The sequence below is a fragment of the Sceloporus occidentalis genome, unplaced genomic scaffold, assembly GCF_023333645.1.
Source record: "Sceloporus occidentalis isolate IW3139 unplaced genomic scaffold, rSceOcc1.0.p SCAF_2, whole genome shotgun sequence".
In the NCBI taxonomy this organism is placed as follows: Eukaryota; Metazoa; Chordata; class Lepidosauria; order Squamata; family Phrynosomatidae; genus Sceloporus; species Sceloporus occidentalis.
Window position 1 is genome coordinate 268,779,171 of NW_028316982.1, and position 16,114 is coordinate 268,795,284.

Below are 16,114 nucleotides of genomic sequence, written 5' to 3' on the forward strand. Positions count from 1 at the left end.
CTCTCTGAGGGAGTTTGTTCCACTGTTGAACAGCCCTAACTGTCAGCAGTCTTTGGCAGAGAAGGTTACAGACCTTGCAAAACTACAAATCCCAGGATTCTATGGGACGGAGCTACAGCACCTAAAGTGGGTGTCAAGCTGAACTATTTCTACAGTGTAGATGCACTCCAAGAGATGTCTCCATCAGCCCAGTCATGCTGGCCTTGTGAAGCATCCACACTGACTCAGAAAGAGCCCTAGACAGAGGCATACTTACCAGGGGCTTAGGTAAAAGTTTAGCCACAAGAGAAGAGGGCAAAAGGAAGGCATTGCTCACTAATAAGGATTCTACCCCCCAATGAAATTGACATTCTGTCCCCAAATCTCTAGCATTGCAGAAAGCGAGTCATGCAGACCTAGCACCCACCCTCCACCTGTCCCGATTTGACAAGGACTGTCCCATTTAATCCTCTGCTGTCCCACATTTTCAGCTTCCTTTAAAATGTCCCCATTTCTCCTCAGTTATAAACCTGGCAAAAATCAAACATTCAGAGTTTTTTCTGATCTCCATCATTCAACCTAGGGAAAGGTTCTGTGCACAGAAACCATTTTTGTAAGCCGTCTTGAGTTCCAGACTGATAGCTTTTACCAGGAGCCTGGAATGTCTGTGGAGACCTGGGTTGGACTCTGCCATAAAACCCCCTGGGTGACCTTGGGCAAGTCCCATGCTCTCAGCCTCAGGGGGAGGCATCGGTGAACCCCACTGAACAAATCTTGCCAAGAACACACTGTGATAGAATCATAGAATTGGAAGATATCACAAGGGCCATCCAGTCCAACCCCATTCTGCCATGCAGGAACTCTCAATCAAAGCATCCCTGACAGATGGCCATCCAGCCTTTGTTTAAAGACCTCTAAGGAAGGAGACTCCACTACACTCTGAGGGAGTGTCTTCCACTGTCAGGATGTTCTTCCTAATGTTTAGGTGGAATCTCTTTTCCTGTAGCTTGCATTCATTGTTCTGTCTTCTAGTCTCTGGAGAAGCAGAAAACAAGCTTCTTCCCTTCTCAATAATGACATCCCTTCAAATATTTAAACAAATATTTAAACAAAGATTGACAAAGATTGGAAGCAGAGAGCCAGCGTGGTGTAACAATCTGAGTGTTGGAATACGACCCTGAAGACTAGGGTTTGATTTCCCACTTGGCCATGGAAACCCACTGGGTGAAACTTGGGCAAGTCACAGCCTCTCAGCCTCAGAAAACTCCATGATAGGGTTGCTGTAAGTCAGAAAAGACTTGAAGGCACACAACAGCACCCACTACAATCCCAGCCTTGAAAGTTGTCCAGGTGCATGATTTGCCTCTCTATAAAAGAGGGACTTGCTGCAACAACTCTATCAGCACCTTTCAATATAGAGCAGGGCTGCATCTGCCATTCGGAAAAGCACAGCTGTTGCCCCAGGCGCTTGATGATGAGAAGATTTTGGAGGAGAGAGAGTGTGTGCCATAAGGTCCCCCCTGCTTCTGGCAAGCTAGTCTGTTACCTTTCTTGGTGATGGAAGATGCTCTCCCATTGTCAGTCTCAAAGAGATATCCAATTGCTGGGTCTGTCAGCTCTTCTAAATGGACAAGGACCATTTGCTTCCCTTTCGGCAGCAAACACTCAAATTAACTTCCCTGATCAGGTAAGTCAGGTGTCCACAAGAGTGCCAAAACTTTAATTCTGTGCCTAGAAATGTATTAAGAGGCGATGACAATTCTGTCATTTTTGCCTTGGTTTGTATAACAATATATGGGTATACTTGAGTTAGTGAAACAGATGTATTCTTTAACAGGAGATTTGTTACATGTTGAGTCTCCGTTATCCGAAATTCCAAAAACCAAAATATTCCAAAAACCAAAACTTTTTTCCTTGGTGGCTGAGATAGTGACACCTTTGCTCCCTGACAGTTCAGTGTACATAAACTTTGTTTCATGCACAAAATTATTAAACAGAGGCTGGATGACCATCTGTTGGGACTTGGGAATGCTTGGACTGTGTATTCCTGCAGAACAAGGGTTTGGACTGACTGGTCCTTGGCAGATCTCTTCCAGCTCTAGGGAGTTTATCGCACTGGGGCTAATTTCGGCATTAAAGATAGATTAAAGTACATTCAAAGCATCCCGCAAATAAAGCAAAAATGGTGAATAACTGTGCAAATGATTATCACATGCAATTGTGCAAACAAAGTGATATCAGAAATGCATTGTTGCTGAAATCCTGAAAGTAAAAAGATGCATGTTAATGCTTCTTTGTGACCATTTTAATGGCGGGTTTTGTGAAATGCCATGTGAAATTGTTTCGTGTGATTATGGATTTTTCTGGGATATTCATGGAATAAACTCCCATGAGTCTATGAGTCTATTATTCTAGCCACAAGAAGTAAGAGAGCTGATGTTGTGTGGTGGTTATGAATTAGGACTCCAGAAGCCCCAGGTTTGAATCCCTCCCCAGCCATGGAAACCCACGGAATGACCTTGGGCAAATCACTCTCTCTCCTAGCCTTAGAAGATGGCAATGTTACACTTTCTTTGAATAAATCCAGCCAAGAAAACCCTGTGATTGAGTCCCCTTAAGACAGACAACTTGAAAGCACACAACCACAACAACAACCACAATGAAAACAGGGTAGAAATAATACATCAGTCCTCTGTATTCACTGATTTCTTATCTATAGAGTCAATCATCCACGGTTTGAATGTATATCTCTCCAAATGACAAACCTTCATTTGAGGGACACCATTTTAGTGTGCCAATGTCTATAGTGGGACTTGAGCATCCACGGATTTGGGTATCCATGGGCAATCCTAGAACAAAACCCCAGTGGATGCCGTGGGCCCACTGTAGTAAGAACTATATTTCTACGAATCATGAACAATCTGGCATTCCCCTTCCTTCCTGCCTCAGTCCTCCAAGTCTCCTGCCCACAGTTCTCTGGAGATGCCTCACATTTTTGGGGTGTCTGTTTAGTTCCAGACTCATTTCTTCCATGCTGTCCAGGTGTGATATTGAGTTAATGAAGTGAGAAGGAGAAGGAAAAAGAGAAGGAGGTGGTGGGGGGGTCCCTTGCAACAAATGCATGCGTGCAAGCAACCCCTTGCACCTGCAGAAAGGAGACAGCACCTCCACAAGCCCACATTTGTTCTGGCCTTTTGTCCTTTCCTTAGCAGGGGCTCTTTTCCTGCACTCCGCTTTTAATATATTTGCAAATGAGCCAGGATCAAGATTAAAATCTCCAGGGAGATTGGGAATGGATGGCCATACCATTCCTTTCTTTCCCATTTCAATCAAACATATACATTTTTTTAAATATGTGGGGAATTTACGTTAGCAGAAGGAGCAGGGAGGATAAAGCTAGGATAAAGCTTGAACTCCCACCATGTGCAGTTAACTAAATGCATACAAGAGGACCTCAGCATGTTTGTGTAATGGGAGCCACACAGCTTGTCTTTTTCTTTGACTGTAGAGATTCTCTCCAGAAGAGAAGGATGGTGTTCAGAGGGAGGCAAGCTGAATTCTGCACATGATTCACAAACCTCTCCTTTGCCATTGTCAAGACTTGATTCCTCTGTCTGGATGAGTGTGATGTACTTGGGTGTTAACTTTGTCTTCTATTTTTTGTCATCTAATTCTCAATTTTAGGTTGGCATCTCCCATTGTGCAGAAAAAAAAAGGATTCACTCTCCACCACCAACGCTCTCACCACCAAGAAGCAGATCTCTTCCTTTTTGTCTCCTTAAGAGATCTGGGTGAAGAGAAGGCGGAAGATGGCAATGAAGCGACAGTGTCTGGTGGCCCTTTTCCTGGCTTTCATTTTGCAGAATGGGACCTGCAATGGAATCAAATGGCTGTAAGTTTTTTGTTTTAATTTTCTGTGTGTTTTTTTTTTAAAAAAACTACCTAAGCACCATGGAGGTTAATGGAGTATTAAATATGCAGTTTTGCCACATCCCCAAAGCACCTGATCCATGTGTGGTGCATTGCTGGGTTAGAGGGCAGGAAAAAGATCCAATCATTTCTAGGTTGGAGACTGAAACCTAATAGTGAATATGCTTGGCATAGAAATATTTCCCCATGAAATGAGGTGCAGGAGGGCCTTATTTCAACATAGAAAGGGGAACATTTGATCTCGTACAAACTCCTTTCCAAAACTTCAAGGCAAGAGTGGGAATTGTGTAGCCCTCTAGATATTTTTGTTGGACTGCAAACCCCATCAGCCATAGGAACAGAACAAATGGTGAGGAATCATAGGCATTCCAGTCCAAGAATGTCTGGAAGTCTACACATTCCCCATCCCTAACCAATGACAAGGAATAGTGGAGAGTAGCACAGCCACCTGCCAACATTTAGCCCTACTTTGAGCTTTGATTTCAAAAGGCAAGTTTCTAGTCCTCAAGGCTGCAGATAGTAGGCTTGGAAAGTGTTGTCGGAGCCTGTGGTGAAATCAGACTGGAGGAAAGGCTGAAGGGGATGTCGTGAAGCTGGGTCTTCCTTAGCACCTTTCAAACAGAAAGTGTATTTTTTGGTGTGTCACTACAGAATATGGATGATTCTAAAGAAGTCAAGGCAGACAAACCAGAAGGTTTGGATTTCAAACCCCCCCCCCCACTGTTTTTTTGGATGCTAAAACAACAGAGCTTGCCAAAGGGTATGGGGGAGAGGGGAAAGAAGAAAGATCACCCAACAGTATCCCGGCTCCAGTTCCTTAGATGATTCCTGTGCAAACCAGCAAACCAAACCTTCAAACAGCAGCCCATGTGCTTTTGTCATTTGCAGGCTGCCTGTTTAAATACTCTCTTTGGATACCATTCTAAGGCCATGCATGTTTGTTCTGAACAACCACCTCTTGTAACAGCTGCCTGCCAGCCGGCCTGCTCTTTCGCTTGTCAGGATATCGTACTGAACAGATACATGGCAGATGCTATTTCTCAGATCAGCACAGCGTGGGGCATGCCTCGACTGCTCAGGTCTCTTCCCAGGACCTATTTATTTAACATCCCAGAGCAACTGTGGTGTTGTGGCACATTCTGAAGTGTACACATGCTCCTCACAGCAGTCCCCATAACCATATCCCCAAGAAGATATTAAAGAAGAATAAGCATCAGGTAGCAGGGGTGATCCATATCAGTAAGTCATTGCCAGGAATGTTCATGTCGCCAGAAATCAGAAACAACTTGAAGGTATACAACAACAACAAGTTGTGATTAATAATAAGATTTAAGCCAATTTTGGAAGCAAAATACATTGCTTCCTGTGTGTGTGTGTGTGTGTGTGTGTGTGTGTGTGTGTTGTTTGCCTTCAAGTCATTTCTGACTTATGGTGACCGTACCTAAGGTGACCCTATCATGGGATTTTCTTGGCAAGATTTGTTCAGAGGTTTGTCATTGCCTTCCCCTGAGGCTGAGAGCATGTGATTTGCCCAAGGTGACCCATTGGGCTTACATGGGTTTCAAGGCTGAGCAGAAATTGAACTCTGGTTTCCAGAGTCATAGTCCAGAAAATGTCTATTTTGCAACCCCCCTGCCACCCCCCCCCAAAAAAAAAACTTAACAGAAAAACCATGTGTGTTTCTCCATAAACAAACAGTACCAAAAGGCATCCTGATCTGCATAGCACCTCTTGGCTGCTCTCCCTTTTTATCCCTTGTGTTGTCAGGACCCCTTCTGTTATTTTGGTCAAGGATTGGAAAAGTCACAAATATTCCTCATTCCCCCTTTGAGACAGGTTTATAGTACAAGGGATTTGGAACTGATTTTAAAGAGGACCGCTAGGAGGAGCCCCATGCAACACTGCACACTGCAAGCACACCAGCAGCTTTTCCCATTAGTTGGTATGGCCAGGCAAAGGGATGTTAAAAACTGGGGTGGTGAAAAACATATCTCTCCCTCTGCTCCACTTCTATCATTGGCCAAGCCTTATGAAGAACGCTGTTCATATTTTGTGGGAATTTCAACAGAGTGGTTCCCTTTTAAGGCCAGGGTGGGGGATTGTGTTGGGTCAAAGGGCCATGTTTCTCCCCTAAGACCCTCCTTGTTGTTGTTAGCTGCCCTTGAGTTGGATCCGACTCATGGTGATGCTGTGAATGAAACATCTCCAAGAATCCCTGTCTTCCACTGCCCAGATCCTGCAAGCCCTTGCCCATAATAACCCCCCCTGATTGAGTCTATCTATCTGGTTTGTGATCTTCTTCTCTTTCTTCTCCCATCTACCTTTCCTAACATTATCATTTTTCTAGTGATCTGTGCCTTTTCATGATGTGGCCAAAATACGATAGTCTCAACTTGATCATCTTTGCTTCCAAAGAGAGCCCTGGTCTGATCTGTTCAAGAACCCATTTGTTTGTCTTTTTGGCTGTGCATGGGATCCTAAGGACTCTTGTCCAGCACCACATTTCAAAGGAGTTGATTTTCCTTCTTTCAGCTTCCTTCTTTATCCAGCTGTCACATCCGTACATTGTAATTGGGAATACAATGTCCTGGATGATTCTGACTCTAGTGCTCAGTTTTATGTCTTCGCTCTCCAGTATCTGCCCATCCCGTTCCTAGTCTTCTTCTTATTTCTTGACTGTAGTCTCCATTCTGGCCAATGTTTGATCCTAGATATGGGGATTCTTTAATTATTACAATTTCCTTGTTGTCGAGATTGAATTTGTGTGTTTTTTCTGTGGTCATTATTTTGTTTTCTTTATGTTCAGCCTCAAACCTGCCTTTGCACTCTCATCTTTGACCTTCCTTATTAACTGTTCCAATTCCTGAATGTCTTCTGCTAATATTATAGTGTCATCTGCATATCTTAGGTTGTTAATGTTGCTTCCTCCTATCTTCAATCCTCCTTTTTCTGATTCTAATTCTTATGATGTTTTCAGCATATAAGTTAAACAAGGAAGGTGATAGGATGCAGCCTTGTCTCACCCTTTTGCTTATTGGGAACCACTCTGTTTCCCTGAATTCTGTTCTGATGGTGGCCTCTTGTCCTTCGTATTGATTCCTCATCAGGACTATCAGATATAGTGGCACCCACATGTAGGATGCCTGAAAATGCACACACACACAATCCCAGGAAACTTTGGTTTTGGGGGAAAAAAGATGTGCTTTTTTGCTATTAAACAATACAGGGAGGGTCTTCTTGTTGTTAAGGGTTATGGTTTTAACCTATAAACCTCATTATGGCTTGTGGTGGTGTACCTTCAAGTTTTTCCGACTCATGACAATCCTAAGGCAAATCTATTGTGGGATTTTCTGGGGCTGAGTGGGTTTCCACGGAAGTACTGTACAGATTAAAAGGTGCATAGTTAATAAGAGAGGGATGAATGGACATTGCGGCAAATAATAACAAAGATGGCAATAGAATGTAAATATATAAGCAATTGTTTGTGCTATTTATTTATGTCATTTTTTCATGTGAAAATAATGAACTAGATAGAAAGAATTTAATGACAAACCTAGAGATCACCCCTGGGGATTTTATTAAACCTGAAGTACCAGCTGCACTTGCTCTCCTGCTTGGGTGGGTAAGATAAGAAGATTTTAATCTTGTTTTTATTCAGAAAATGGATGGAGAGCAGAGCACAACAGAGGCATTTCTAGGTGGGGGGTACAGATAGCACCAGGTGACATCTTAGTGGGGGATGTCTCTTGGTGCACTAGTGGGAAGGGACTACCTTCTGGTGTCCCTCTCCATGAATAGTCTAGGACTTCCAGAGACTGAAGATCCTGGAAAGGACCTGGTCCACCTTCCAGGAGGCAGCAAGTAAGACAACCAGGATGCTGTTGGCATGCTGTGATGAACACCCAAAGGCCACTTCCTTCACCAAATAATGCCTGGACCCCTTCGGGAATTGCAAGCAAAGCAGGTAGACTGGAATGGCTTGGGGCACAGGTGGTCCCTTTGGGCGTCCTGGTCCACTGCCCTGTTGGTGGCAAGGAGCCTGGCTTCTCTCTTCCACAGTGTCTAGATCTACTCCTGTGGGATTGCTGGCTTGGCTGTGGGGATGCCAGGCGACCTGGGGATGACAGCATGAATTACTGCACTGGGGTGACACCAACCCTAGTGCCCCAAACAAAGTCTGGGCAACCAGCAAAATACTGGTTGCTACACAGCTGATAGCCAGCAGTAAATGAGCAAGCCCAGTCATGGAGCAGCTTTAAAGTTCAGCACTTAGTTACTTTACTTTAGGGGCTGGACAGACCTCCCCGAAAGGGCGGGCTGGAGGTGCCCATTTTTGCTCCTGAGAGATGCCGCAGCAGCCAAATTGTGCGGCGTCCCTCTGCACCAAAAAGAACCCGGAAAAACTGGGTTCTTTTAGGTGCGCACGGCCAACATCACAAGTGTGCCATTGGCAGACTGTCACAGGTCGATGACGAGAGTGCGGCACCGTGACATGTGGATGCTGCATTGCACTTGCATCATCATGGGGGCTCCCGTGTGGACTAGAGGCCACCACAACACTGGCGCTGGCACATACTAGGGTTTGGGAGTGTGCGGTTGCTGCATGCTCCTGAACCCTAGAATTGGCACCAGGATGGTGGTTCCCGCCTGTTTGTACCAGACCCTAGTTAATACAAGCCAAACAAAGTTCAGCAATGTCCAAATCAGGTAAATGGCATCCAGAGTCAATAAACACAGTCCGGGTCAAGTACAGGGTTTGGGAACATGACAGGGAGCCAGGTAGGTCAGATAATCTCCTACAGTCCCTGGAAAGCAGGGCTGGGAATTTATAGATCAGCAGCTCAATGCAGCTGCTGCTTATTTCCTGCTTCTTAGAAATCCTTTGAGACCTCCTCAAGCCCTCCCTTTGTTGTCTCTGCTTGGTGACGGTAGGTAAGTGGTCTTCTGTATCTGAATGGGAAGCAAGACTCTCTGCCAGAACTGGTCCTAAACTCTGGTCTGTCTTGGAGACATGGGGCTCTGGAACCTCCTCCTGCTCTAGTTCAGCATCAGGTCCCACTATGTCCCCTGCTTCAGTCTCTGAGTCCGAGTCCATGTCCATGTTCTGGAATGAGGCCATGACACAAATAGCCAGGGATTGACTATGGATGTGCCATGACAGTTCTCTCCCTGCTCACTGGAGATTCCACGCTGACTTCTGCATAAATACACCAGGAGAACTTTAGATTCCACAGCCTTCAACAAACCTCTGCTTTGCTATGACTTCTCCCCAAGCAAATAAATACAGTGGGCCCTGGAAATTCTCTGGGGTTACCATGTATGGATGCACGAGCTGGAGAATTAGGAAAACAGATAAAAATAAAATCAATTCATTTGAGGCTTGGTGCTGGAGAAGAGTCCTGAGGATACCATGGACTGCCAAAAAACCCAAATAAATGAGTCCTAGAACAGATCGGGTCTGAGAGATCCCTGGAAGCTAAGATGATTAAACTGAACTTGTCATACTTTGGCCATATCATGAGAAGACACAACTCATTAGAAAAGACCATAATTCTAGGAAAGGTGGAAGAAAAGAGAAAAAGAGGAAGACCATATACTAGATGGATGGACTCCATTACAATGGCAAAGGATATGAATCTGAAAGAACTAAGGAATAAGTGGAAGATAGGAACTCTTGGATATGTCGCATCCACAGGACAACTATGAGTCGAGTTCAGTATAGTACAGGGTTGATATAAAAAGTGGATGGGGAGGTTAACAATGACAACAAAAGGTCACAAGACCCCTATGGAAAAACCTCCCAACAGGTCTGCTGATTCAGTCTCGGAATCAGAGTCCATGTCATGTCCTGGAAGCAGAGCATGCCACCTAGTGATGCCACTGGAGCATCTGGCACCACAAAAACCGGAAAGAAAGTTAAATACGTGACTGTGCAGACCACCACCATGCCATGCAAGAGTCTTTGTAAGCTGCAGCAACAAATAAATTAATTCTTGCCTGCTGTAGCAAGCTGCTCCTGTACTAGCTGAGCTGAAGATTTGCACACAGATCTTTCCTTTTGCCCAGTGTTAAAATGGGAGCATGCACACCCTCGTCTCCCTCCTGGAGATGAGCCACTTAAACTGTGGAAAATGAGGGCCAGGCTCTGGGATCTGGCAACCCTAGAAGGAGTTTTATGTTTGCCTGGCCTGGGCACTAACTCCAGTGAACCAAAGCTGACAAATACTGATAAAGGGGTACTGGCTCGACTGAACGTTAATACAGCCAAACTTTCGCAGCTGGCTTGGACTTCAAGGAAGACTTTTTCCTCCATTAGACCTCAACAAAGCCATGCTTGCAGGTACCCAGAGAAGATTTGGCTCTGTGTCCATAAGCAGCAGTTCATATTTTACGTTTGACTTGTGTAGCCTGCAGATTGTCCTACTCTGTAATAGCTCGGCTGCCTTCGGTGAACCTACTCTGGAGTAAAAGGGGATGATGGGATGCTTGCAGTGTTGGCTCACTGAACAAAGACAGCAGCCTTGCTGTATACATTCCCTTTGCGAGTTGACAAGAAAAAGGCATCCAGCAGGGTTCCTTTCTTTCGCATCCAGTAGACAAACATTGTCGATGTTTAAAAAAGACTGGCTGCCCCTGCTAATATTTTCATGTTGGAAAGGGGGGAATATATTCTAAACTCAGTTGCATGCCAAGGAGAGAACAATCAGGGAGGTATGCTGTGTTTACTCAGACCTGTTCGCACATTTTGGTTTGGGTTGTATATCTCACGCCCTTTGGCTTTTCCAAAAGCAGTGCCCCTTGGGAGGGTTGGCTGTTGATTTTCCAGACAACGGTTACCCTTTGGAAAGCTGAGTCGGCAAGACAAAAGCCACCATCTGACACAAAGCTGCCTGTGTTTTGCACCAGGAGATGGGTAGCTTCCTCTTGAGGGCATTGCATTCTACGAAGCCTCTGTGCTGGGAGTAATTGAATGTGCCAGTTACATCCAGGGCAAAGAAGCAACAGACCTGGGGATGAAAGGAAAGGATGCAAGGACAGAATAGCGACTCACACACAGGACTCACTGTCACTGCAGAAATAATGCAGTTATCATTATTATTAAAGTTTATTTATATAGCTCCGTAAGTTTACACGGTGCTTTACATAACGAGTGATCAAAATCCAAATAAAAGCCTGCCTATGGCATACAGTCTAAGAGCAAAAAGCAGGAAGTTATAAAATTAACAACGTATCTTTGAATAATTCTAAAACGATAAACTACAAAACAATACAACTTAAAACACATTAAAACAGTTTCAACACTGCTTTAACTGCCATGGCTCAATGCTATGACATTCTGTGAGTTATAGTATTGTCAAATACTTAGCCTCCTCTGTCTCAGAGCTCTGGTGCCACAACAAACTATAAATTCTAGGGCTGTACAGATTGCCCCTAAGGGGTGGCATGCAGCTTTACTGGCCAGATCAGAGATGTGGCAATCTCACACTGCAGAACCATCAGTTAAAATACACATCATTTTAAAAGGACATAGCATTGCTTCCATAGAATGATGGTTAAAGGCCAAACTGCATTAATTTTGCAGTACAGATCTAGCCAGAGATGGACTCCTTTGTGTCAGCAGGCACTTTTTGTGTCTGGACCAATTTATTATCTTTTAACAGGCAATTGCATGATGTATGGTCCTGCACATTACTGATGTACCAAGCTAGGTGCATGCTTACTCAGACCTATGCTATGATCTTAACAGGGCTTGGTCTCAGGGAACTGTGTACAGGGATTTTGAATTGTATTTGATGAGTGAGTCATAGAATCATAGACTCATAGAATCTTAGAGTTGGAAGAGACCACTAGGCCATCCAGTCCAACCCCCTGCCATGCAGGAAACTCAAATCAAAGCATCCCCGACAGATGGCCATCCAGCCTCTGTTTAAAGATCTCCAAGGAAGGAGACTCTATCACCCTCTGAGGGAGTGCGTTCCACTGTCGAACAGCCCTTACTGTAAGGAAGTTCCTCCTAATGTTGAGGTGGAATCTCTTTTCCTGTAGCTTGCATCCATTGTTCCGGGATCCTGTTTTCTGGAGCAGCAGAAAACAAGCTTGCTCCCTCCTCAATATGACATCCTTTCAAATATTTAAACAGGGCTATCATATCACCTCTTAACCTTCTCTTCTCCAGGCTAAACATCCCCAGCTCCCTAAGTTGTTGGCAAGGTTTCCAGACCTTTCACCATTTTAGTCGCCCTCCTCTGGACACGCTCCAGTTTCTCAATGTCCTTTTTGAATTGTGGTGCCCAGAACTGGACACGATATTCCAGGTGGGGCCTGACCAGAGCAGAATACAGTGGCACTATTACTTCTCTTGATCCAGACACTATACTTTTATTGATGCAGCCTAAAATTGCATTGGCCTTTTTAGCCGCCGCATCACACTGTTGACTCATGTTCAACTTGTGGTCTACTTGGACTCCTAGATCCCTTTCACACATAGTTTCATTCAGCCAGGTGACCCCAATCCTATATTTGTGCATTTGTGCAAAGTCATATCTTTTTGTATGTGTGTGCACCTTCAAGTCATTTCCAACTTATGGTGACCCAAAGGAGAACCTATTATGGGGTTTTCTTGGCAAGATTTGTTCAAAAGAGGTTTGCCACTGCCTTCCTCTGAGGCTGAGAGAGTGTGACTTGCCCGAGGTCTCCCACTGGGTTTCATGGCGCTGTATCTTAGAGCAGCATTAAAGTTTATCACAGAAACTTTAGCATGAAGGGATGCACAAGTAAGTTGTTCAAAGAGGAATTTGTACCCATATCTCCCCTGTCCTTGTCCAGCACTAACCATTATGCAACACTGTTCTCCTGAGTAAACACACTTCATGCTGCAGCCTTTTGAGTGCATTTTACCTCCTTGTCAACCCAAATTTCCTGTGCTTGGGTTCTCCTGGTCTGCAGCCCTCGAGGTAAGCTGGTTTATATTCTTGTCTTTGGAACAGGGGAGAATTATTGCCACTCTTCAGCCCTTCCCTTGATAACATAAACTAACGTCACACTGAATTTATGCAGATATGACGGAGCTTTCAAATAACGTTATGGATACCGTCAGAAAAGCATAGACTTGATTGCAAAGGACGTCCCATCCATGCTTATATTGCTGGATCTGTCAGCTCACCTAATTGCCGCAGGCAGGTTGAATAAATTCACTTGGAAACAGGAATAAGCTACAGCAGGTAATGGTTTGCAAAGGATTTCTTTCCATTTCTGGAAAACAGCCTGTTCGGCTTGCACAAATAAAAACTAAATGGTCCATTCAGAACTATCAGAGTGGACTGCTTTCCCGGGACAGTGAAATACAACTTTGGAGGCAGTGGTGGCTAGTGTGTCCCTGATCAGTGGAGCGGTGAATCCACTCCAGGTTTTAGTCTGCACTTGAATGGAGTTAACCCAAGTTGCTGAATCTATTGTTGCATCTGGAAAGTTTGGAATAAAACCTGGAGCAGATTCTGATTGCCCCACTGACATGGAAACCGCCATTGGACTCAGTTTGGTTAAGTTAGCTGAGAACAGAGGGAGAGGAGGAAGAGAGAGAAATCCCCGGGCCCTTTTAACAGCAAATGAAAAAGTGGGATGGCAGGGGATTAATCTGGAGTATCCCTGCCAAATTGGTGGCCATGTAAGTCACTTTGTAAAACCCTGTTAAAAAGTGATACATAAATACTGTAAAATATAAAAGAAATTACTTTGGAGACGTATGTCCCATCCTGTTGGGCAATTTAATACGTCTAAGCCTGCCTTCTTCCCACTATCTCTGCTTGGCCCCAAACTGAAGAACATTCTGGAAGGTTTTCTTCCCGCCCTCCTTGTCTTTCAGTTATGCCTGGCAGCTTTCGCCGTCTGGTTTGCCAAGTCAAACTTTCAAAACCCGGAGCCAAAGAAGGCTTTGAAGAGATGGGGAATGGCTTAGCCTCTCACTGAAGTCAGAGCCACTCGTGGCATGGGTTCAAATGCCTTGGATCAAAGCCTCTGGTTTAAATTCATCTTTAATCTAGGTGTTTTTTTTTTTTAAAAAAAGCCCAAGCCTTTGAGACACCCATTTGCTCATGGCAAGGAATAAATCACATCCATAAAACGTGGCCATTAATAACCAAAGACCTTGGTGCCTAAATATGGCGCACAGTGGAATATATATGTCTACGCCTGGGATATGCATGCCTTTTCAACACCGCTAGAAAGGAAGCTTTGAGAAAGATGGGGGCACCATCAAATTTACCAAAAGGGTCATTCTCCAGCTGTTGAGTCCTAAAAGACTTTTTATGAGGGGAAAAAGGGCTGTTTTATGGCTATGCTAGCTAGATTATAGAAAGTGCAAGGAAGTCACTGTTCGTGCTTTGGATGGGCCTGAGTGGGTGGCTGAGGAAATATCCGACATTTTCGTGTCGGTCTCAGAAAAGGAATCTGGCACCAATGGTTGTGTATATTTTTTGCCAAAATGTCCATTTCCATTCCCAGCTGCAAGATAAAGAAAATGGCCAAACGTCTTCTGGGCCATCAAATGGCCAAACAGCAGCTTACAGGCTTCATTCCGTGGCCCGTAAAAAGCAGTTTTATTTCCCTTTCCTAATGGCTCTCCTATTTCTTTTGAAAGCTGAGTAGAGATTGGAAATATACTTTCACTCAGAAAGAAAACATGTTTTTAAAAATTGTGAGTTCTCCGGAGAGATGTGTGTGAGTTCAAAGCTAAGAGTGTGAGACCTGAGGTTTATCCGCACTGCATAACTGCAGCAGTTTGATACCTTTCTTACTGAAAAGGGTCCCTCCTATGGAACCCTATCATACATAGTTTGGTGTGGCACGTTCTTTACTATATCTCACTAGGCAGATTGACAGAGAACTCTCAGACTTCCAAACTACAGATTCCAGACTTCTATGGGAGGGAGCCATGTGAGTTAAAGTGGTATGAAACTGATGTAAGTGTGTAGTGCAGATCCACCCTAAAAGTCCAGAGTTTAAATGTTGTTTCTATCCTGAACACATTTCCATTGCCTTCTGCAATATAAAGATATTAATATTGACCTGGCAGCTGTGGCACTTTCAATATTACACACGCACACACAAAGTGCTATGTATTATTTAATCTAACAGTGCATTTCTTTGGGGGTTTACTTTGTAAGGCCTGAGCCAATAGCTATTTGGAGAGGTGATGGTGACTGTGAGATGTGTTTTGAAAAATAAATAAGAAAATATTTTTTTTTCGAATTCAGCAGAGACTTATGAAAAATGAAGTGAGTTCAGTCCTTTGGACCTGGGTCAGGAAAGAACATGGAATGAAGACTTGATTAACTGATGCTTGGCAGAACATATCTCTTGTTTTGAGATCTGCGTCAAAAGTAGCACATTCAGTGCAGCCATGTTCAACTGCATCACATCACAATGGAATATATATATATAGTGCCCATATGGCTGCAGGTGCTTCCCAGCATTGCATTATTTCCTTTCTCCCTTGTTGCTTTCACAGAACCTGGCTTCATTTTTGCATACTGTTGTTGAATGTGGTTAACCATGGCAACCTTTGAGATTGCATTTCCTCTGAGCCCACAAAGATTTAGCCTCCTAATATCAGGGAAGAAACCATATGGGTCACATAGCGGATGAATCAAGTCACTGGAAGGAACCCCAAAGGTCATCTAATCCATCTCCCTCCCAGTGTAGGAATCCATAGCTCATGGTAGATGGGCTTCCATTGCCTCTTTAAAAACTTTTGAAGAAAGAGAGTCCTTCTCCAAAGCAATCCATTCCATTGTCCAACAGCTCTCACTATCAGGACGTTCTTCCTAATGTTCCAATGGAATCTCTTTTCTTGTAATTTGAATGCAAGTGGTTTGTGTCTGAGATATGCAGCAACACTGCAGAAATAGTGCAGTTTGACACCACTTCAACTTCCATGGCTCAGAATCACTGGGATTTGTAGTTTGGTGACACGCCAACACTCTTTGAAAGAGAAGGTTAAAGACCTTGTAAAACTGCAAACCCCAGGACTCCATAGGATGGAGCTACTAAGTGGTGTCAAACTGCATTATTTCTACAGTGTAGATGCACCCATAGTCTCCCAAACAATCTGGATCCATGTTTTATCTACATGGCCTCTCTTTAGAGCAGTGGTTCTCAACCTTCCTAATGCCACAGCCCTTTAATACAATTTCTCATGTTGTGGTGA

The 16,114-nt window shown here is 44.1% G+C and overlaps 1 protein-coding gene across 1 annotated transcript in view; it reads left to right on the plus strand.

Moving 5' to 3' along the window:
* Window positions 1-16,114, plus strand: part of WNT11 (Wnt family member 11) — a 57,615-nt gene that overhangs the window by 12,373 nt on the left and 29,128 nt on the right. The window contains exon 2 of the mRNA XM_089508281.1: window positions 3,664-3,871. Coding sequence (XP_089364407.1) covers window positions 3,789-3,871 — 83 coding nt within the window. The 5' untranslated portion in view covers window positions 3,664-3,788. The remainder of the gene's footprint in view (window positions 1-3,663; window positions 3,872-16,114) is intronic.